The sequence below is a fragment of the Paralichthys olivaceus genome, chromosome 8 (genome assembly GCF_024713975.1).
Source record: "Paralichthys olivaceus isolate ysfri-2021 chromosome 8, ASM2471397v2, whole genome shotgun sequence".
NCBI classification, from domain to species: Eukaryota; Metazoa; Chordata; class Actinopteri; order Pleuronectiformes; family Paralichthyidae; genus Paralichthys; species Paralichthys olivaceus.
Genome location: NC_091100.1, coordinates 13648102 through 13668896, shown reverse-complemented (window position 1 = coordinate 13668896; position 20795 = coordinate 13648102). Strand labels below are relative to the sequence as shown.

The window sequence follows — 20795 nt, the reverse complement described above, 5'->3', positions numbered from 1 at the left end:
TGTAGTTTTGTCCTAACCACAGTAGACAATGTCCTGAGACTGGTATTGTAGAGGGTTCAATCAGTTCCATCCATCCTTTATCTACACCACCTTTCCTCGGAGGGCCGCTGGGGAGCTGGAGCCAATCCCAGCTGATACTGTGGAGAGACGGGGTTCACGTCAGGTCGCCAGCAAGACGCAGATCAAACCAGCCCAACTGGGATTTGAACTTCCTGCTGTGAGGCAACAATGCAAACCACTGCACCACCGTGCTGCCCTCAATTAGTTGTGTGGACTTTATTATTGACTGACCAATGAAAACATGTTGATTTTTGCAGTGAATATTTATTCCTCATCATCGAAAACCTTACTGCATTTGTGTTGATTGAGTATATCTCTTCAGGGACGTGCACAAACACTTTTACCTTTTTTAGAAAAAACAGACGGACTATTTATTTAATTAAAAGAACATTTTATGTCTGCATTTTTTTTTGCCAATAAACTAAAAAGACAGATATAAAGACAAACATCACATAATAACAAGAAACTATATGAGGAGTAAAATAAGTAACACCATCTGACAAAAAGAGTTTATTTCAGGTCAAAAATTCAAACTTCAAGCTTAGAAGTTAAAAACAAACATTATAAGGATGTTGTAAGGACGTTGGTCCCAAAATGCATCAGTCCTGATCTCACAGGACAATCTCTATATCATGTTATTTCACCAAAAATATAAATCTGCACAGTTCAGAGGTGGGTCTCATACATTATATAAATTTACCATTTCTCTATCTGTCACTCTTAATCAGCATCACTTCTCCGTTCTTCAGGACCCTCACCCGTCTCCTCCTCACCACCCTGCTCCCCCTTGGAGAGCCGCCCCTCACCGTGGTCCTCGGGGTGCTGCGGCCCAGGCTCGCCACCCCTCCTCTCAGGCCCCGGGGTGCTGGTGTCAGGGCCCGGCCGTCCCCCTCCGCCCCCGCCTCCCTGTAGCCGTGGTGACGGAGGAAGGGCTCCAGTGTTGCTAGGCGATGAGAGAGCTCGGTGATGCGCCGATGCAGCAGGGAGACTTCTCTGAACAGGTCGTTCACGGATTCGGACAGAGGGCGCACCCTGCAGGACGAACAGAGGAGGCTCAGACAAAAGAACTCAGACACGTTCAGCAGAACACGACGAACGTCCTGACGCTGGGACAGATCAGTAGACATCAGGGCCCCTGGGCACAGTTTAAAGTCCCCAAACAGGAACACACCCGAAAACTACATTTGTAGACTCAGAAAAAAGACTCATCCATTTGTTTTTACTTTGCATCTGTTTTCATTTTGTGTGTTTGTTCTTTCTGTGGTTTTGTGTTAGTTTGTGGTCACATGTTGTCTCTTTCATGGTCCCTTCAATTTGTGTCTCTAAACTAATTTTTAATCTCCCTGTTGTCACCACGTCGTGTTGTGTGTGTTTTTTTGTGGTATGGAGTATGTGGTGACACTCTTTGTGGTCACTTTATATGTGTTGATATCTGTGGTGGAGTAAAAGTGAAAAGTACCTGAAAATAAATCTACTTAAGTTAAGTACAGATACATGAAAACTGTATGTAAGTAAAGAAACTGAGTAAATCTACTTTGTTTTATCCCATGTCTGATGATACTTGAGGAACAACCTTACTAACTGCTGTGGTAGGGATAATAAAAGTATGTATATGAAGCGTTAAATAATGTAAAGTTGATGTAGTGAATGTAAAGGAGGCTCCTCAGACAACATGAGGAATACTGTAAGTGTTGTAAAATACCTGGAGTAGTCTGGTAATAGTGCACTGGGCTGTGAGTGCAGCAAAGTCTTGATCTCGTTGAAGATGCGTTTTCCCCAGGCATCTAACACGCGGGTCACACTGCGCACTGAGGCCACATTCACGCTGTCAGCTGCAGCCAAAACATAAAAGCATCAGGCTTTGATTTACACAGAGAGAACGAAAAAACTGCCTGAGTGAGTCATAAAAATCAGAGAGGCACATGTGTGGTAATTATTTCAGGCTCCAGTCGGTCACATCCACTCTGCGGACCTTCTCCAACCGCTTCATTACCTTCACTTCACCCATAAATTCTTATTATCATTCAAAACTTCAAACATTTTGTCGCTTGGTGATTTGCAGGCCCTCGTGTCTCAAAAACACAGGGCATCAAAGTGCAGCTTGTGATTTACCTCCCTCTCTGTAGTTCCAGTACCCATAGTCCAGTTCATTCTCCCTGTCCGCCCTGGCCCCAGTTACCATGACGACCACCATCAGCAACATCAACAGAGAGGGAGGGGCCATGATGAGCAGACAGACCTTTAAAGAAGAAAAGAAAAACAGGAGAAAAACAACATGTGTTGAAAAGTTACAGATCAGCTCGTGTCTGTGAAGCAGCAGATGTGAAACAGTCGTCAGGTGGAATAAAGTGAAGAAACACAGGGTTCATGTGCACAGCTCAGAAACTCCGTGTCTCAGACTGCACGCACATCTGTATCTAGTGGGAGCTACCGCTGTACTCAAATAATACTTTACTCAAGTAATTACATTTTCTACATCAAACTCTGAAGAACGTGTGACAGGAGGGAGATCCACAAAGCAGAAGCTCGGTGGTTCAATCCCCGGTTCCTCCGACCTGCTTTCTGAAGCGTCCTTGGACAAGATACTGCAGCCAAATCGCCCCTGATGACTGTGCCAACAGTGACTGAATAGTGTGTGATAGAAAAGTGTTGTACATGGAAGGGTTTTATGGCTGCTTGTGTGGATGCAAATTGTAAAGCATTTTGAGTGGTCGAGAAGACTAAATACAACCTGTAACCATTTAATAGTTATGTTTACAACACAAGTAAATGATGCAATGTAATAAATTAAACTAACCAGTGGTTTATAAATCTGTTAAAATTAGATCTGCTGCCATCAAGACTTTAAATCTTTTAACTTCAAAGTTAAAGACTTTGATTAGAGCTTCACTTGATCAAGTGTGTGGTTGTCTCAAGTATTTTAACCTGTTTCATTTTTAAAAAGTCGAATAATGTTAAGTGAAGACCTGAAGAAAACATCTTTTTGACCTGTGACAGTTGGGTCTGCGTGTGTCTGCCATGAGAAGAGAATGGCGACAGAATCCAGCAAACAGAGGAGGTTTTTTTAACTCTAATCCCGTGACTCCAGGTTTATCTGGAAAAAAACACGGTTATATAAGAGGAGGTGAGGCAGGCGACCCAGAAACTGAAGGGAAAAAAATAGGATTGCATCCATATGACAATGTCTGTGAATCACACTGGACAATAATGAGCCAGTGACTCATTGTTGAGGAATTAGAAATGATTTCAGAGGTTGTGTATTTGGGGACTGATCAAACAGAACAGTCAAACTATAAACCCAAACTGCTTGTTTCAATTCTGACTAAACAAATCACCAAGATTTAAAATCAAAAAACAAACCAGTGTCTCTGGTTGCAGCAGCTTCATGTTTATCTTTACAGAGTTACACTCATAGAATTTGTGGCTGGAAACAATAAGAAAATGAATCTAAACTCACAGGTTGAAGAGATGATGCTCCCAGTCTCAGCAGGAAATCCTCCTCACATGTAGCTGGATTAACAGAAACAGTGTCTCTCACCTCTCCTCTGTCACTGCCCTCGTCTTTACCTCCTTTTTCTCTCTTGTTGTCTCTGGTGCTCTCTCCACCCTCGGCTCACAGTTGTAAGATAATGACCAACTATAGTGTAACAGGTCCAGAGGAGAGAGGCTTCGTTTGTGGAGAGCTGTCGAACCTTTACACCCCCAACACACACCCAGATCTCTCTCTCCCTGTCTTTCTCTCTGCCTCACAGACACACACACATAGACACAGACACACACACACACACACACACACACACACACACACACACACACACACACACACACACACACACATACCCAGCTGGTGCCAGATGTGTAGCACACTTTATTACTTGTATAATTTACCCTATTCTGGTCTCTTCTGGTATATGTATGTGTGTATTTATATGTGTATATGTGTAATCTGAATCTGGTGCAGGATCAAGCTTCTGTAGTACTGTACTGTGATCTCCTCAAACATGAGTTATGGACCCTTTTCATCTGTCTCTGCTTCACACCATCTGCCCTTTACCCTCACAAGGCAGCTCAGAGCCTCAACACATCTTCCACCACAAGACATTTTCTTAAAAAAAATACAGCAGGTAAAATAAGGAATTCTTCTTCTTTCAACCTTCTGTATTTCAGAAGGAAATACTGTACCTTTTACTCCACTATTTGAAAGCTGTAGTTAATCTACAGATTAGGATTTGCATGCAAAGTACCCAACAGTATATTTTTGGAGACTATATGACGTGTGGGATGTTTGATGACAGAAACACCAAATCAAAGCAGTTTTTGCTTCTCCACTACCCACATTAAATTGTAATATATAAAAGTGGTATATGGCCAACTTTAAATTATTGATTTACGTATGCAGACCTTTTGTTTCGAGCAGCATTACTATAACTCATTACAAAAATAATCAATAACATTACAAAAATATTCAATAAAATTGACAAAGTATTAACAGACAAAAAAATAAACTGAAAGAATGAAAAGTAAAAATTATTAACTGCTCCTCTCACTGTTTTATCACGTTGAATACTTTATATGCAAACTGTACTTTATTGTTATAGCAGGTTTTGGTGAGGCTGCTTTCACTTGCTTTACACAGTATACTTTGGGACAGTGGTTGAAAGTAGATAAAGAAAAGTACAATTACTCAGGAACTGTATACAGTATAGTTTCAAAATACACTTTGATTAATAACTAATGTAATCAACAATTAAATTAAGTTACTTTTGATTAAAGCCCCCACCAGCTGCAACTTGTAATATGCACATTAATAAATCAATAATTATAACCCAATTATATCATAGTAAGTAAAAATTCTAATAAATATGTATACTTTTGCTGCTAACTGAGTATTTTTACACTGTTGTTTTCCAACATTGCTTCAGGTTGGAATAATGTACAACAGTATTTATTTGTATGTAATATACAACTATAGCTGTAAAATAAAAGTAGTACAACGAAAGGTGCAACTATTTCCATATGAATTATTTTGTGGAGTAGAAGTGTAATGTTGCATAAAATGGAGATGGTTCTGTATAATTAAACTTGCATTGCCTTGTTTTACAGGCAGCTGGAGACTCTTTGTTTGTATTAAGTTTAAAGTTATGTTTGTTATTGCATGTAGTGGGATTTAAAAGTGCCATTCTGTACTAGTACATCTGTGTTTTTATATTAAGTAAAGGATTTGGATGCATTACTACCCAGGAAATAGAAGGGATAAGAAGTATTGGAGATTGGCTACCGGATAGAATAAATTATTCTTTATTGACTGGCATCCAGATGTTATTCCAGCACCACGCCCCTCTGTTTCTCTGAGTCGCTGAAGCGAGGTCAAAGTTGGCCACAAAACAGACGGAACAAAAATCTCAAAAAGGTCGAGGCAGAGAAAAGGGGACGGGGGTGGATGTAAAGGCAGAAATTAAGAAAACAGAAAAATGTATAAGAACCACTGCCCTTCAACATCTGTACACCTCTCCTGGCAGAGTTACTGTGGAGGAGCACAGCTGGTTCACATCTGTGAAGGAGATATATAAGGGAGTATTTCCCTTCTTCTGTTTTAAGAAAAACCACATGAGGTTTTGTGCGCTCCTGCCTCACACTATTATTTCTCCAACACTGTCTCTCTGTGGAGAGGAGCCAACATTGCACCTCACTTAACATCCTGTGGCTGATGTTGCTTTACCTCTCTGTTAATCAAAGTTTTCAGGCTTTAATCCAAAATTTCCTGAAATAAACCAGAGTTGTAAATGATCACCAATGGACCTACAGCGGCCCGAGTGTGTGTGTGTGAGAGAAAAATACTAAACTGACATATTGAGGAAGTTGCTTGGAAAGAGGAAACCAAAAACTGCAGATTAGGAAACAGGAGACTTTGAGAAATAGTTAGTAGATACACAGAACAAACATTTTGAAGAAAACCTTAAACCTCCTCAATTACAACCACTGTCACATCATGGAAGCTCAAAGACTTTTCATACTGACCGGGGTATTTTTCTTCTCTTCTGTTTGCTCAGGAATGCGTCCACCAAGTAAGCCTGACTCACATTTGAATGACACGTATTGAGTTCCGTGAGTGCTACAGTTAACTGTTACAAAGGTTTTCTGGATCACCATTGTAACTATCTCTAATAAGGACTTAATGTTTTCACCCCTCTCAGTTTGTTTGTGTGTTTGTTCATATGTAAGATTACGAAAAAACTACAGAATGCACGATAATAAAACTTAGTGGAAGGATGTGATATGCTTCACTTTCTTTCATTTTCAACATTTTCCTTGATTTCTCAGAGAATAATTCATTGATTTTGATGAAAAAACCTTGTGTGACATGTCTTGGGGTCTGATAACTATGAGTATTTAGAATTTGGTGCAGATCTACAGAACATCCAGATCTAGTGATTTGAAATGTGTTTTCATAAGAGGACTGTTGGTCCATTGGATTGTATGAAGCCAAAGATGTTCTAATATGTTCTTTGCTTTGTTCATCATCAATTATTCTTTTCTTTAATTTGTGTCTAAAATCGAAAAATTCAAGGCAAATCTGCTTATTTAATAAAAATAATAATAATATAATAACTTTATTTGTATAGCACTTATCTAAACAATGTTACAAAGTGCTTCACAAATGTATCCATGGCAAGAAGAAGAATGAATTATAATAAAGGGAATTCAGTTCAGTTCAACTTTAATGGCCAAATCACAACATAATAAGGTCAAGACCTTAAAATGTATGGAGAAACCCAGTTTCCACAGTGATTCGAGAAGCTGTAACCACAAAAGGTTTGGTGCTGTGCTTGAAAATGACTGACAACAATTTAAATATCAAAATTGCTGCATCTTCATCTTCTGTGTATGGGCACGTTGACTGATCCACTTATCAGTTCTGACCTCTGTGTTTTGTCCTGACACAGACTTGTCTCTGGATACCACTGTGTTTGTGGCCTTTGAGGGTGAAGACCTCACCATTGACTGTCACATCTTCAAACAACAAAACAAAAGTAGAGACAGTATCCGTTGCATCGATCCTCACAACAACCGGATATACACTAAAGAGCTCCCTGCGACGACTGACAAGCCTAAAGTCATTAATAGCAAACTGCAGCTGAACAACATGACCAGCTCCGGAGAATACTACTGCGAGTATCAAACAGCCAGGGTGTACTGGTTTCTCAGAGTGAGAGGTAAGAATGAAAGATAGCAGTGAAGTAGTCTAGGTAGCATATGAGACCTTGTGATATACGTGAAACACATTTTTTACATCTATCCAGTTCTTTTGTTGTCGAATTGAAAGTGAAAAAAACATATACATCTATCTGGATGATGTAAGAAAGTGGAGACGCAGCTTCCAATGTTATCTATAGTTTTCACCAAATTACTCATTGCTATCGCATAGCTTCTGCTTATTTTCAATTACTAACGATTTAAATATCAGGTAACTTGAAAATGTTTTTGACTCATGTTAAAATAACATTCACAGGTTAGCTTGAACAAATGGATGTCTTCATCAAAAGAAAGCTCTTTTGTGATTGCCACATAAGTGAAGAAAAAGTCATATGGTGGTTGGGACAGGATGTTTAGAACATCACAAAGGCAAACCTGTTACGAGCGTCAACACTTGTGAGAGTGAAAAGACCACTGTCATGGAGACAAGTGGTCATCTTTCAAATTGTGATAAACATGCACTTTTGGACAAGTGACAGGATTAACCATGTTTGAAAGATTCAAAGTCTCCTTTCTCACCTCTGCAGAGCTGGGTAATCAAAGCTTTGTGTGAATTAAGCAGTAAAAGCATTTTCAGTGATGTTAGAGAAAGAAATGTGTTTTTGGTTAAATGTAAACAAACTCAGTGTCTGAAGTCACTGCAAACTTTTTCTGTACAAAACCAGATCACGATATTTTCATGATCTTAACCAAGAGCTGTGAGCGTCTAACGACAGCCATTAAAGACTTTAATAACGCTGAGGTCATAACAAGCGATACCTTCAGTAACAACATGTTTGTGACTTGCCAAACACGTAAATTACACATTTCCTCATGACGTTAAGACGTAATCTGGTTGCAATTATGTGTTGTACAAAAAGTATTTGATGTTGCAAATCAGAATTAAATGTACTTTTTAAGAGATGAAGTTGGTCCCAAGACTAAAGACACAAACAAAATCCAATTATAGTTTGGCACAAAGTCACTTTAAATCTTGGAGAAAGTTGTGAGCTGAGTATTTACACTTTGTTCAGTGTTGGCAGGTTCATAGTGAGCATGCTGTGCTATATTTTTCCAGTTTTGTGTCTCACAGATGTGCATTTTTCTCTCTTACCTCTTTTTACAATGGTAAAAACATTTAAATTTATCATGAGACCGTGCCAGAAGAAGTTAGCAGACTAATACTGATGCTAATAACTCTCTAGTTGATTTAAACACATGTAAATGATCTCAGATATCTTTAGCTGGAGCATTAGCTGCTCCACAGATGAGGAATTTCTCAGTGTAGCTCTGCTGTGCAGTTATGATGGATCCTGCCACAAACTGACACTGAACATTGTGTGTGTTTTCCAGCTAATGGCTACAAGGAGCCCATTGTGTTTAATTACACAGAATTCATCGCTGTGGCCGTCGTCACTAGTGTGCTGCTGGTTTTCAGCGTGATCGGCTCCATTTATGTCTTCAGGGGACATTGGGTAAGACGGCAGAAGTTAAGAAACTGGGTGTTGTTCATTTCTAAGAATATTTCTTTTTCACACACTTAAACTGTGGTGATGTGACAGGTGTGCGTTTCTGAGGCCCCAGATACAGATGAGCCCTATCTATTCAGACAAATTAATTAGTGACTATTTTAATAAGTTATTCATTTTAGTCATTTTTACAGCTTAAGTTTCAAATAATACTTACATCTTCTTTTTGTAATTGTTTTGCGATTAATGGACTTCCCCCTCCGCATTATATATTTCAGTGTGTCCATGGGAAACTTGAATTATACTTCCATCTTCGGATGATTCACTGCATTTTGTTTTATGTGATAATAAATTTAATATCTGGTCAGACAAAACAAGATGACACCGTCTAGGATTAGGATCACTAGACCCAAATCAGGCTTAGCTCAAACATCATATCACCTCAGAGATCAGGTCACTTAAGATAAAATCCTCCAAGATGAGGATGAGTAAGAATATTTCATCAAAGAAATCTTTAGGTAGAATCCTGCACAGATTTCACTTTAAGTCTTCAGTGTTTATTAGACGGCAACAGATATGTTGCAAACTACAACAAAACAAAATAACTTGTTGAAGTGTCATCAAGCTTTGACTGAGAAAGAGCAGCTTATACATGTATGACCAGCAGACCAGAAACCAGATTCAAACTCAATTACTCAGTTACCAGTTCACAACTTGTGAATTGGTAACTGAGTAACTGATCTGGATTTGGGCCTCACAAATCCAGATCCAGAGTAATGTTCATCTACAAACAGATTCAGGCTCAGTCGTTGTTCTTTTGGATCTTAGTGCACGTATTATTCATCGAGACAGAATGGAAAGTTGGCTAAGCTCATTGGCATAGTCCAGTGAAAAAAAGGCCTTGTCTCACTCAGTTACCATGACCTGTAGGACACAGTCACTGTTACCTCATCCTCTCACTTAGTGTCTTTCATAACTGAACTCTGAAAGTTGGTCTACACTGGTGTCCAGAAATAGTAGTTGGCACTAATGATTAAATCCAAGCATTTGATAATTAACCTCCTATGACAGAAAACCTAAGATGGAGCAACATCATCACAACAAAATCCTCATTTGCCTTTATTTTCTTTTAGTGTTGTCCACTTTGCATGACTATCCTTTTTTTATGTAATTAATTCTCATTTATAGAAAGAGCAGATTACTATAAGTGGAAAAACCAACAGGGAGCAAAGGCAGAACAGAGGAGAAACACAGGTGAGGGAGACAGAGGAAGACAAAAGAACAGCTCCATCTCCATCTGTATATGCTGTAAGTACTGTTCTATTCATCAGTGTATATCCATGCACACATTTGACTCAATGTAGAGATGATTCCATCATCTCTTTATTCATGTGTTAATTTTTTATTTTTTTCTCAGAGTCTGGAGGCTCGGCCCAGGTCCATTTATGATGTGCTCGACCACTCCCAAAACGTCAGTGTGAACTTTAGGTCCTTTGCCACATTTTGTTATCACAGGAAAACAACCACACATGCGGTTAGTTACCTGTCTTCTGCTTCCTTCACAGACGGAGCAAACCACAGAACACCCGGATGACAACGTATCTGAGTCTGTCTATGAGAACCTTTGAATCATAAATCATTAGTTTCACCAGATTGAGAGATTTTGAGAGAGCAAAACTATTTAGATTATTTCAAAGTAAAAACCAAATTTTTGAAAATATTCTGTTTCATGTATGATACAAAAGTGTCACTATGCCTCTATCAGTGATACATTACATTGTTGAATTGTTTATTATTATTATTAGAAATTAATTTTGTTCTGGTCAGCACCTTACAGACAATGAATAAATAAATAAAACAATACAAAACCTATTCTAAAGAGACCTAAGAACCAGTAAATATAGATTTTAAATACATGAACTGGATAGAAAATGTATGTTGAGGACTAAAAGTGTAAAGTAATATATGCATCATTAAAACAAATGTGTCCAAGTCTTCCTCTGTCTCTTTAATGTGACAACTTCCTTATTTGGGCATTTCCTTTCTGATAAGTCCCACCCTTTTGCTAATGGCGACCAATAAAATTGCTGTGTCTGGATTCAACGAGCCAATACAGACGCTGCTGTCAGATTCTCACTTCCTGGTTTGACCTGGTTTGTTTTGCTCCATCCACCATGGCCGCGGAAGGAGATTTCCTGGCCAGATATCGAGCTGTGTCGAATAAACTGAAGAAGTAAGCAGAAGTGTCATCACACTCATTTGTCCCGAAAGAGTTGAAGATATCAGGGATTATCGCAAAGCTACTCGACATTAATGCTGCAGATCAGTAATGCGACCAGTGCTAGTAAACGAAGCTAAGCGTTAGCCTGTCATTAAAGTCAGTGTCGTGTGTTTGATTTGACGATAACTCGTGTAATGGAAACTATAATGAAAAGATCAGGTTCATCCAGGTTAATGAATCAGTCGTGAAGCGGAGTTAACCGAGATGTCGGGCGATGTTTCTTTATTGTGGAAATGTAGCTGAACATGACCAGTGCTAATTAGCCTAGCGTACAGCTCCATTGCTCTTCTCAGCTTCTTGACTTTTGATTTAACTTCTGATCCAAGTTGTTTAAAATAAAATTCTTTGTTGCAGGCGTTTTCTCCGGAAACCAAATGTAGCAGAGGCGAGTGAACAGTTTGGTGAGTGTCACTGTGTCAACACTACAGGGATTGTTTTAGCCTTTCTTCATATTTCTACATTCCGTATGTGTGTGTTATTAATTGTCTGTTGTTAGGTTACTTATCACTTGTTTTTCGTCCTGTCCTCTCAGGTCAGTTAGCTAAAGAGCTCAAGCAGCAGGACTGTCTGCAGTATGCTGCCTTCTGTAACCTGGCCATGGCTCGGTGAGAGGATCCACTCAACACTAACTACACACTCATGTCCTGTATGCAGAAGTTCGATCAGCCCTGTGAAAAATACACATAGTACTGCTTTGTATTTAAGGAAACCTAAATACAATCCCTGCTACAAACTGCCATCAAATGATACTGCCTATAAATACTATTCATTTTTATTTCATAATTTCATGAGGTTACACCTATTTGTTATAAGGGTTGTATTTACTTCCATCTATATAAAAATGTACTCAGTAAAATATACACTCAGCATATAGTATGAATATGTGCATGCCTGTATGTGGCTAGACCGCCTTTAGTTTAGATTAAGAAGAATCTTTATTCCCTGACATACCATGACATACCATGACAATTAAGCAAATGTCTCTTTCTGTATTTGCCACCAAGCACATATCAAGGTCCTTTACTAGTTTAGTGTGCAAGAGCTTTGTTAGCCTGCAGGGGGACCTGACCTTCAACGTCTTTGGGACAATGATAACCGAGACCCAGACCCTATCACTCAACATCAGTGGCCGACCTCATTATCATTTTGAATATAGGACAAGATGTTGAACATCCCTTGTACGTTTTAAGGTGTTCTGCACAATTTGGGTCACCAACTACTAGTAGTAGGTGTTAGGGGCCACCAGCGATGTTAGGGACATAACTTCAGTTGAACTTCAATTGAATAGAAGAAAATTCCTTCAATCAGATTATGAAATCTTTTAGAAACCCTTCCCAGAAAGGTGGAGGCTGTTACAGCAAAGAGCAAATAAGTTAAGTAAAGAATGTGAAGAGTAAGTCAAGTTTGTGCTGAGCACAAGGTCAAACCTATCGAAAAGGATGTTCTTGTCCTTCACAGTAAAGCACCAGATGGTGTTTCAAATTGGCCCAGAGGCAGCGTGTATCATTCACAGTGATGACATGTTTTAGTGCTGACGTGTTCACATCTGTTGTTGTTACACATCCTGAATGTCTTGACTGCAGGTGTGAGCAGACTCTGTTTAATGCTCCTGGAGAGGCCTTGGCATTAACTGATGCTGCCCGCCTCTTTCTCTTGTCTGAGAAGGAGAACAGGGCCCTGCAGGCCCCGGGCTTTGATGAGCACCTTCAGGCTGCACTTAACTGTTACAGCTTTGCAATTAAGGTACACCATGATTCCTTGTTTGATTTTAAATTTTTAGCTAAAGTAATTACATTCATTGTGAAAATGTTTAGTACTTGTGTATATGAACAGATTAAGGATGTACATTCCTGTATTGTGATCACATGAGACAGTAGGGTAATGCTCATGTACAATTGGTTTACAGGTGTTCATTGAGATGAACCAGCCGGTGATGGCTGCCAGTCTGTGTCTAGAACTTGGAAATGCACTCAAGGTAAAACTTTGAATCAGAGAAGTTCACAAGATGAACTGTGATTTTTACTTACTCACTGTATATTTTATCTGACATGTTAACCTCAGCTCCTCCTCTGTTTTCAATAGGAGATGAACAGACCAGGAGAGGCCATTGTTCATTATCAGAGAGCTGCAGAGTTGCAGACGCAGACGCCAATTGAAGCTCTGCTGTCAATGGGAGAAATAGCTACGTGTAAAATTCTCACCCGTGAGTTCAGTCTGATTATCCCATCTGATTATGTACCTGGTTTCAGTGGTTTTTTGTATCTGCATATGCATACAGAGCTGATTTGACTTGTTTTTCTGTAGTTTAAACTTGTCTTCTCTGTTCCTGCAGGTGACTATGATGGGGCTTTGTCGATGTTCACAGAGATGCAGCTTGTGTGTCAGGAGAGAGGACTGCAGCTACCAGGCACCAGCACCCCTGTTGGTGAGGCTAAACATTTATCTAAAGACTCTACATTGTTAAAATTGTCTCATGCGTGGACAAAAGATGAAAAGGATCCTTAGTGGTATGTTCAAAAATAGGGGCTGCATGAAATGTTTCATAAACCAAAAAAATGGCATAACATTTAATTGAAAAGCTGAAAGATCTGTGTCTCACTTTTTGCTTTAATACAATTGTTGGATCTGATTATAGTGACAGGAACACTGTTAAATAATATTAAGGTACATTCATCTTCTGTCTTTATCTCCCTAACATTCTCGTAGGTGCATTTCTTGATATTGTGGCAAAATGTGAGATCTCCAGAGTTCTGCTGCTGATGCTGTTAGAGGTAAGTACGCCAGTTTATATAAAAAGATGAGATATTGCAAGATGACCATCTACATCACAATACCTGTGTAACTGAAGTAGAAAATACAACCATGATGGGGGAAAACCTTAATTTACAAACTATGAATCAAATGAGTGTCATCTCTTAACTCATTAAAATGTGGATTTTGACAGGGTTTTATGGGGAACTGTGATGATGATTGTTAAAGCTATGAAAAGTAATTTAAAGACAGACACACAGCATCATGACAGCCTGGCTAAATCATTGTTTAACATCCATCAGTGAAAAGTTACATTTTAAGGATCTGCACATGAGCAACACTAGGGAAAATATTGTTGAGAGTATTAATATTAATTAATCGATTTGATTATCTGCCCCACATCTGTGCATTGCTCTCTGTAAATCTTGAAAAAATGTTTGTATTGTTTGTGCATCAAGATGTAAATGTTCCAACCTGTCTTACTGTTCAGCCTCCACCTCAGAAGTTGTTACCAGAACATGCACAGACCCTGGAGAGATATGCATGGGAGTCCTTTGACCCTCACAGTCAAGGTAAATGCACCTCAATATTTAACTTATTTTGCAGAAACATTTAAATTGCACATATTCTCTTTTGACCGGGAAATCAGAAATGCTTTGTAAATCCCTTGAATGCCGTTTGACTGAAGTCGAGTAAACATGGTTCTTTTCCTCTCCTTCAGTGAACTTCCTGCCTGAGAATGTTTTCCTGCTCCTGCAGTCAGTAGTGGTGAGTTTCACTGAGTTCACTTTACAGGATTTCCTGGTTCTTCTTGCCTCATACAGGAAAAAAGGATGGGTCTTTGTGGCCTTCACATTGACAGTGAGAAATGCCTTCCTTTGCCAGTGGAATTAAAATGTCATATTTGCAGTGGTGTTTGTGTTATAAGACTTTCCCTGTTTCTTTCCCCCTTTCTTTCAATGTGGCAATGAGCATTAATACTTATACAATATTCTTCTATTTTGTGACAAAATAATGTTAATAAAATAAGCTATAAGAGAGCACAAACATCAAGGAGACCTTTGAGAATATGTCAAGGTCATCTGAATTTGCAGTAAGTAGAATTTGTGCAGTGTTATAACAGCAAATCTGTTTTGCAGATGGCATGTCAGGAGAAAGACACGGAGTCCCTCAAGTCTCTTCAGACTGAGCTGTGGTGAGTGAATGTTAAATTTCATTATGTGATATGAGGGTTGAGCTGCACTGTCGTCGCTTTTGAATCTTAATTCTCCGTATTCATTATGTGTTGGTGTTTTTCCTCCTCCTTCAGGCCATTTCTGACGGCTGAGCAGAACCACCTTCTCCACCTGGTGGTTCAGGAGCGCATCACGCCGTCTGGCCAAGGCATTTAGTACAGTCTAGTTTCTTTTACTGACTTCCTCTGGGAACAATACTTCACATAATGGAACATTCCTGTTTCTGACTGGGTCTGTTGTAAGGCCTGAAGAAGTGTTGCTTTCAAAACTTCAGTGTTGTAACTTGCACTCGAAACAAATGCACACAATATAAAACTTTGCCCTCGTTATTTAAAAAAACATCTTTGTGGAGAACTGAGTGTTGTCTGTTATTACCCTGAGTTGAAGACGTTAGTCACAATTATAACCTAAGACTGAATTTAAATTGTTTAAAATGTGATCTTACTTGAGTGAACTGGACTAATAATACCTACATAATTATTATGTAATAGTGACTGTTTTGGATTTTATTGTATTTATAGCAGTTCAATAGATGAAACATGGATGGCTTGAGTTATTGGTTTTTATTAATAAATGATATGGCTTTTATTCCAATGTAATTACAAACAAAACCTTCTATTGTATAGTTCTACAATATGGTGAAATAAAACACCATTGTCCTCCATCCCTGGTTCACTTGTACAAATTACATGTACTTTTCTTAGGATAGCAGCCAACTACAGACACAAAATCAAACATTACTAAAAAAAAAAAAAGAACACTCATACAAAATGTTACAAAAATATAATGGTTACAATGTACATAGATTAAAAAGGATACATTATACTTCAGTTGTAAAATAACGATACATGATTAAAACTACTTGTACTGTAACTTAAGGCTTGTCTTTCCTGATTGTTCAAGTTCTGCAAAGAGGAATGCTGTTGTTTTCCCAACACACCGTACCCTCAGATACAGATTTTATTTTCATTCCTCAAATCTGGACAACTGCAGTAGTAGCTGTCAGCCTCACTATGTAATTATACAGGATGATGAGTACTTTGAAATCACAGAATATGTTCAACTACTACATCTCAAAAGGCTTTTTACCTTCTCACACCAGGAACTTAAGACTCCAAATGCAGTAGTTTGACATTTTGGGATTTCTGCTTAAATGCTTTCTGGATGAGTTCTAGATGAGAGAATTGATACCACTCATATCTGTACATTGAGGGCTAGTGTATCTTAGTATAGAGACTGAAAATGGGGTAACAGCTAGCATAGCTTTGTCCAAAGCAAATCAAACTGCCAACCAGCACCAGTGCACTTAAACAAGATCTAATGGGGATAATTAAAAGCTCAAATTATAACTGAACTGTTGAGGTGTTGGTTGGCATATAGTGTTTTCCTTGTGTCCCTGTTTTCTGCGTTCCATTATACCTCGGAGCACCCCAATAACCCAAGTTGATAGTGTTCCAGTTGCACAAGAACAATGTTTAGCCAGGTAGCCATTGTTACCAGTTTGCACGCATTACACCATATTTAATGACAGTACTGTGTATGACAACTTTATAGCTTATAAAAATTCCAACTTTCACTATTGTTGACACGGAGCGGCCAACTTGTACTTCAAAGTCGGGAGGCGATGAGGTTCGTTCAACTTTCCGACTTGGGGGTCGGCAATTCTGAGCTCCGAGGTTTGACAGAACGCAGCAACAGATTGTTTTCCTTGTGTCCCCTGTTGTCTGTTAATGCTAAGGTAGGTTATTGGCTGTAGCTTTATATTTAATAGACAAGTTGTGTTTTCCTTGCGTGCCCCTGGTTTCTGTGCATATGCTAAGCTAAGATAATTTACTGTCTTTATCTTCATACAGATTGTGTGTTGGTGTAGTACTGGCCTGCGCATCATTCTTGCTAAGAAAGCGAGTAAGTCTTTGTCCAGATGTCGAGCTACTGGATGGAGATAAATGATTTACTGATTATGTTGTGGCCATTAAGCATTGTAATGAGCACTTCGCTTCCACCTGATCACAACTATTATTCCCCATACTGTTCTAATAAAAGTAAAATACTACCCTGCCTTCTTCTCAGTTCAACCAAATATGAAGTCATGGACGAAAAACTGTTCACATAAAGTTCAGGCCTTCATGTACTGATTACATTATTTCTATTTCCATTTACAATATTCAAAGTAGAAACAAATGGCTCTTTTTAGTGATTGAATACAAGTACCCCGATTTTTCCAAGCTGCAGATGTAGATTTTTTTTTAAATTTTCTTTTACAAAATTTTGAAGCAAATCCCATTCTTTAAATTTCCCATATTCAAGGAATCTGACCCCTGCCCTCATTCCTCTCCCCGTCTCACTCGCTCTTCTTCCGCAGGACGAGGTAGATAACTGCTAAGAGAAAGGTGAGGACAAAAGAGATCCAGGCCAGGACATAGGAGTGTCCGTACCCTCCCTCTGTGTCAGTGGCGTGAAGCTCGGCCGTGTAGATGGAGGCTGCTATCATTATACTAAGGCCTGCGTGAGAGAAGAGGGGAGTGTTGACAAGGCAATTACACAGTAATTACTTTTCCTACCGTAAGATAAGGCTCATGAACAAAGACCATGAGTCAAATGTTTTACTGTGATCACAGGGAAATTAGAAACACGACAGTTTCACCTTATTGGTTTTACGATGATATAAACTCAAGACAATACATGTCAAAAATCCAATTACTTCACCTCTGAGCTTGTGCACTAGAAGAAGTGATAAACCATTTTATTTAATTGTAACATGAATTATTCTTGAGAGACGATATTATGTTTTAACAAAATCTGTCACAACACTTATATATACGATTTTAAATAAAAGATTAGGTGCTAACAAAACAGTTCAGTGCCATGAACGTGACATAAATTCAACATCTACATTTTTCAATACTCTAATGAATATTGTAAATTATGGAGTGACGCATTGATAATTATTTAATCTCATAATTATTAATAGTCTGCCCATGTTTGCTGACTAATTAGAATGACATTTTGCTGGTTTTCTTTGCCCTCTCAAATCAATACCTCTGGGTTTACGACTAAAGGACAATTTTTGATGGGCAAGTTTAGGATTATTTATTATTTATGTATTGTAGGTCTGGACCTCTGCTTCCAGTGGAGATCCGGACACACACAACATTGTCTGGGGATCTTTTAGCACACTCCTCACAAAAACACTTCACACTCTGCTCTGCTAAGCTGGAAACTGAAAGGTGTTACGTTCACATACAAGTCTGAAAACACTGAGGTTTCAAACCACCAGTTATATGAAACAAACAAACACATGTCAGGATGTCTTACAGCTGTAGGTCAGCCATTTGACTCCAGGTTACTTACAGGCGATTAGCTGTAAAATGCCAGTGAAGGTGAACCTCTGGCCTTTGGGCAGCGTGAAAAGCTGGGCCACAAACACAAACAGGGCCAGGATGGCAAAGATACAGGCCAGCACTGAGGTGGCCTGCACCGTCTGGAGATATTCTGCAGCAGAAAAAACAAAACACAGAATCAACATTAACACAAATATATCACAATGTTGAACAGTTTGTATTGACATTATGACTAATCTATTAGTACTATTAACACCCGTTAAATAACCTATGAACACACTGCAGAACTGTTCTAACAGTTTACACAGTATATGATTTGATTTATGACCAGTTACACCTCTAATCATCATCTACTCTGTTCCCAACAGCTGGATTCTCTTGTCTGATCAACTCAACATACACAGTTAAACAGGTAACTGTTTTTTATTGTGGTGTCTGATCACTGTCTGAACTCTGTTGAGACAAAAGTGAGAGTTTACCCTCGGGGTAGTTCTTCAGGTTGGTGTAGTGCCAGACTGAGTTTGACAACTCCAATCGGCTCCACAAATCAGTTGACACTGTGTCAGTGACCCACCAGGCCTGAGGACACATAGATAATAAACAGATATCAAGATACACACAAAAGATAGAATACATATATTATACTGTATATTGTGAAAGGTTTGCACATTTACACATCAGTCTTTGCTGTTATCCCTCATGTTAGCCTGTACGGGTGTTGACAGAACCAATCAGTGTGCTATTATAATATTAGTTTTTAAAAATATTCAGTAGAGAGTTGCCGTGTGACCGATTGTGCAGGTGAGGGGATATTTTTAAGAAAGAAACAGAATGTTCTGAAATAAACTGCAAAGTGGTTGAGTGATACGTGTCTGTTAAAAATATCAGTCTTATTAGGGTTGGTGAACATGTGTCAGTAGAGATTTGTATATTTTCAGCAATGTGGGTGGCTAAAAAAAACTACAAATTACATTGCAACATTTAAATCCTGTTTATTTCCAAATGTTCCAATGACACACTGAGCTGAAGCTTCCACACAGAAATAGATATTGTTTTATTTTATGTTTGCATTTATGTTGAAAATGAGAACCTATAGTTTAAACATATATAAAACCTCCTGTTCTCCCTCCCAGCCACATTTGTTAAATGAGAAGATTAAAAGAAATAACTTCCACTCACATTATCGATGGTGGCCACCAGCAGTAGGATGATGGTGGTAATGTGCAGAACAATGATTCCAGCCAGCACCAACATTGTGGCTTTCTGTAAACTGATAACAGGAAGGACGGAAGGATGCAAACTATTACTTCTTATCCATGTATGTTACGTAATAAAGACTTTTAACATGAGGAAGCATGGACACACACTCTCCCTCCCTCTCTCTCTCACACACACACACACACACACACACTCATCTGTCCCAAATAAACACTGTCTCAAAGAGAAAAGGAGGAGGAAGAAAATGGGGGGAGGAAAGTTGTAGCATGCAAGTCAGAACTCGCCCCAGAAGCCTCGCAGACACATTTTTGAGTTACACACATCTGATGTCAAACTCATCACACGGTTCTGCTTCTACCGTTTTACGCTTGTTTTTTACTTCTATTAAAACTCATTTCCTATCGTTAGACTTCTCCAACTTATTTTCATCCATTAGCAGCAGTCAGGGATCATCGCTGTTTTTCTCTGGTGCTCTTTCTTTTTTTTTTATGGCTTTAAGCTGCTTGCGTCGACAAGAAGGGCGCATTTGTTTGTGCGGTGCACATTCCCAAATGGCCACTACGCAGAAAGTCAACAACTTTGAAAAGAGCGCGAGAATACGACGACAGAAAAGCACAATAAACACACCTGTAACTTATATATACACACATATTAAACACTCGAACTGTTAAAGTATGTGTGAATCTACAGTTTGGAGCAGTGCGTCATTTCAAAACTTTTTTGCGCGCAGCCACATCCGTACAAGTCTTCAAAGCGCCACTGAAAAGTCTAAACTGCGTCTAAATTCACTTTTTACGGACTTTACAGGAAAACCCCGTCGCAAATCATGCGTTAAAGCATTTCACATGGCGGACTAAGAGACATAACTGTGCAAGAAGCAAAGAAACGTGGAAAAACGTTACCTGAAAGCGCTTTTTACGCACGGACCGGGAGATATTTGGGAATATGAAACAGTGTAGACCCACCCAGCTCTGAAATCACAGCACACACATCACCCTGTTTTCCCTCTCTCTCCATTCCCTCTCTTTCCCCTCACCAGGCCACACCCATGAAGTTTCAGATTTTTCTTCCCCCCCTCAGAGGAATACACAGACGAACCAAACGGCTTCAGGTTGTCACCTTAAAACTGTCCACATGGACTCAAAGAAATTAAACCTGCTGATGGTGGGTTTCTTCTCTCTTTTTATTCCCTGCAGGCTGCGTATTT

General features: G+C 39.0%; 4 protein-coding genes across 7 annotated transcripts; 2 read left to right on the top strand and 2 right to left on the bottom strand.

Annotated features, from left to right (window-relative positions):
• Positions 1 to 304: 304 nt before the first annotated feature.
• LOC138411136 (uncharacterized) lies at positions 305 to 6225 on the bottom strand. Of its 2 annotated transcripts, none has more exons than XM_069530051.1 (4): positions 6079 to 6225; positions 2173 to 2299; positions 1763 to 1892; positions 305 to 1092 (listed from the first exon to the last, which is right to left on the bottom strand). In XM_069530051.1, exons 1-4 carry the CDS (start codon positions 6208 to 6210, stop codon positions 768 to 770), a joined length of 714 nt encoding a protein of 237 aa, XP_069386152.1. In that variant the 5' UTR covers positions 6211 to 6225; the 3' UTR covers positions 305 to 767. The 2 variants fall into 2 exon arrangements, with proteins under 2 accessions (XP_069386152.1, XP_069386153.1); XM_069530052.1 differs by lacking the exon at positions 6079 to 6225 and adding an exon at positions 3518 to 3746.
• nfam1 (NFAT activating protein with ITAM motif 1) lies at positions 5916 to 10757 on the top strand. 3 transcript variants are annotated; one of them, XM_020084014.2, is made up of 6 exons: positions 5916 to 6125; positions 7005 to 7274; positions 8686 to 8768; positions 9951 to 10070; positions 10180 to 10233; positions 10328 to 10757. In XM_020084014.2, the coding sequence occupies exons 1-6, from the start codon at positions 6050 to 6052 to the stop codon at positions 10388 to 10390; spliced, it is 666 nt and encodes a 221-aa protein (XP_019939573.2). In that variant the 5' UTR covers positions 5916 to 6049; the 3' UTR covers positions 10391 to 10757. The 3 variants fall into 3 exon arrangements, with proteins under 3 accessions (XP_019939573.2, XP_019939572.2, XP_069386154.1); XM_020084013.2 differs by having other exon boundaries at positions 8647 to 8768; XM_069530053.1 differs by lacking the exon at positions 10180 to 10233 and having other exon boundaries at positions 8647 to 8768; positions 9951 to 10094; positions 10302 to 10757.
• A 31-nt stretch (positions 10758 to 10788) lies between these two features.
• Positions 10789 to 15787, top strand: f8a (coagulation factor VIII associated). The gene is made up of 12 exons (XM_020084339.2): positions 10789 to 10995; positions 11398 to 11444; positions 11576 to 11648; positions 12627 to 12786; positions 12950 to 13018; positions 13126 to 13246; positions 13376 to 13468; positions 13750 to 13814; positions 14285 to 14366; positions 14516 to 14562; positions 14934 to 14989; positions 15104 to 15787. Exons 1-12 carry the CDS (start codon positions 10937 to 10939, stop codon positions 15183 to 15185), a joined length of 954 nt encoding a protein of 317 aa, XP_019939898.1. The 5' UTR covers positions 10789 to 10936; the 3' UTR covers positions 15186 to 15787.
• On the bottom strand, positions 15578 to 20642 carry emp1 (epithelial membrane protein 1). The gene is made up of 5 exons (XM_020084340.2): positions 20491 to 20642; positions 19550 to 19640; positions 18850 to 18949; positions 18381 to 18521; positions 15578 to 17531 (listed from the first exon to the last, which is right to left on the bottom strand). The coding sequence occupies exons 2-5, from the start codon at positions 19622 to 19624 to the stop codon at positions 17371 to 17373; spliced, it is 477 nt and encodes a 158-aa protein (XP_019939899.2). The 5' UTR covers positions 19625 to 19640; positions 20491 to 20642; the 3' UTR covers positions 15578 to 17370.
• Between the last annotated feature and the right edge of the window lie 153 nt (positions 20643 to 20795).

What these genes read in the sequence shown, in the direction of transcription:
- nfam1 (XM_069530053.1), top strand. Translation starts at nt 6,050, where the DNA reads ATGGAAGCTCAAAGACTTTTCATACTGACCGGGGTATTTTTCTTCTCT. An exon ending in CTGGTTTCTCAGAGTGAGAG is followed by an intron (nt 7,275 to 8,646) that starts GTAAGAATGAAA and finishes TGTGTTTTCCAG; the next exon opens with CTAATGGCTACAAGGAGCCC. An exon ending in GTACTGTTCTATTCATCAGT is followed by an intron (nt 10,095 to 10,301) that starts GTATATCCATGC and finishes ACATGCGGTTAG; the next exon opens with TTACCTGTCTTCTGCTTCCT.
- LOC138411136 (XM_069530051.1), bottom strand. Translation starts at nt 6,210, where the DNA reads ATGGTGATCCAGAAAACCTTTGTAACAGTTAACTGTAGCACTCACGGA. An exon ending in CTGGAACTACAGAGAGGGAG is followed by an intron (nt 1,893 to 2,172) that starts GTAAATCACAAG and finishes TTTTGGCTGCAG; the next exon opens with CTGACAGCGTGAATGTGGCC. An exon ending in CTATTACCAGACTACTCCAG is followed by an intron (nt 1,093 to 1,762) that starts GTATTTTACAAC and finishes TTCGTCCTGCAG; the next exon opens with GGTGCGCCCTCTGTCCGAAT.
- f8a (XM_020084339.2), top strand. Translation starts at nt 10,937, where the DNA reads ATGGCCGCGGAAGGAGATTTCCTGGCCAGATATCGAGCTGTGTCGAAT. An exon ending in AGAGGCGAGTGAACAGTTTG is followed by an intron (nt 11,445 to 11,575) that starts GTGAGTGTCACT and finishes CTGTCCTCTCAG; the next exon opens with GTCAGTTAGCTAAAGAGCTC. An exon ending in AACTTGGAAATGCACTCAAG is followed by an intron (nt 13,019 to 13,125) that starts GTAAAACTTTGA and finishes TGTTTTCAATAG; the next exon opens with GAGATGAACAGACCAGGAGA.
- emp1 (XM_020084340.2), bottom strand. Translation starts at nt 19,624, where the DNA reads ATGTTGGTGCTGGCTGGAATCATTGTTCTGCACATTACCACCATCATC. An exon ending in CCTGAAGAACTACCCCGAGG is followed by an intron (nt 18,522 to 18,849) that starts GTAAACTCTCAC and finishes TTTCTGCTGCAG; the next exon opens with AATATCTCCAGACGGTGCAG. An exon ending in CATTTTACAGCTAATCGCCT is followed by an intron (nt 17,532 to 18,380) that starts GTAAGTAACCTG and finishes TCTCTCACGCAG; the next exon opens with GCCTTAGTATAATGATAGCA.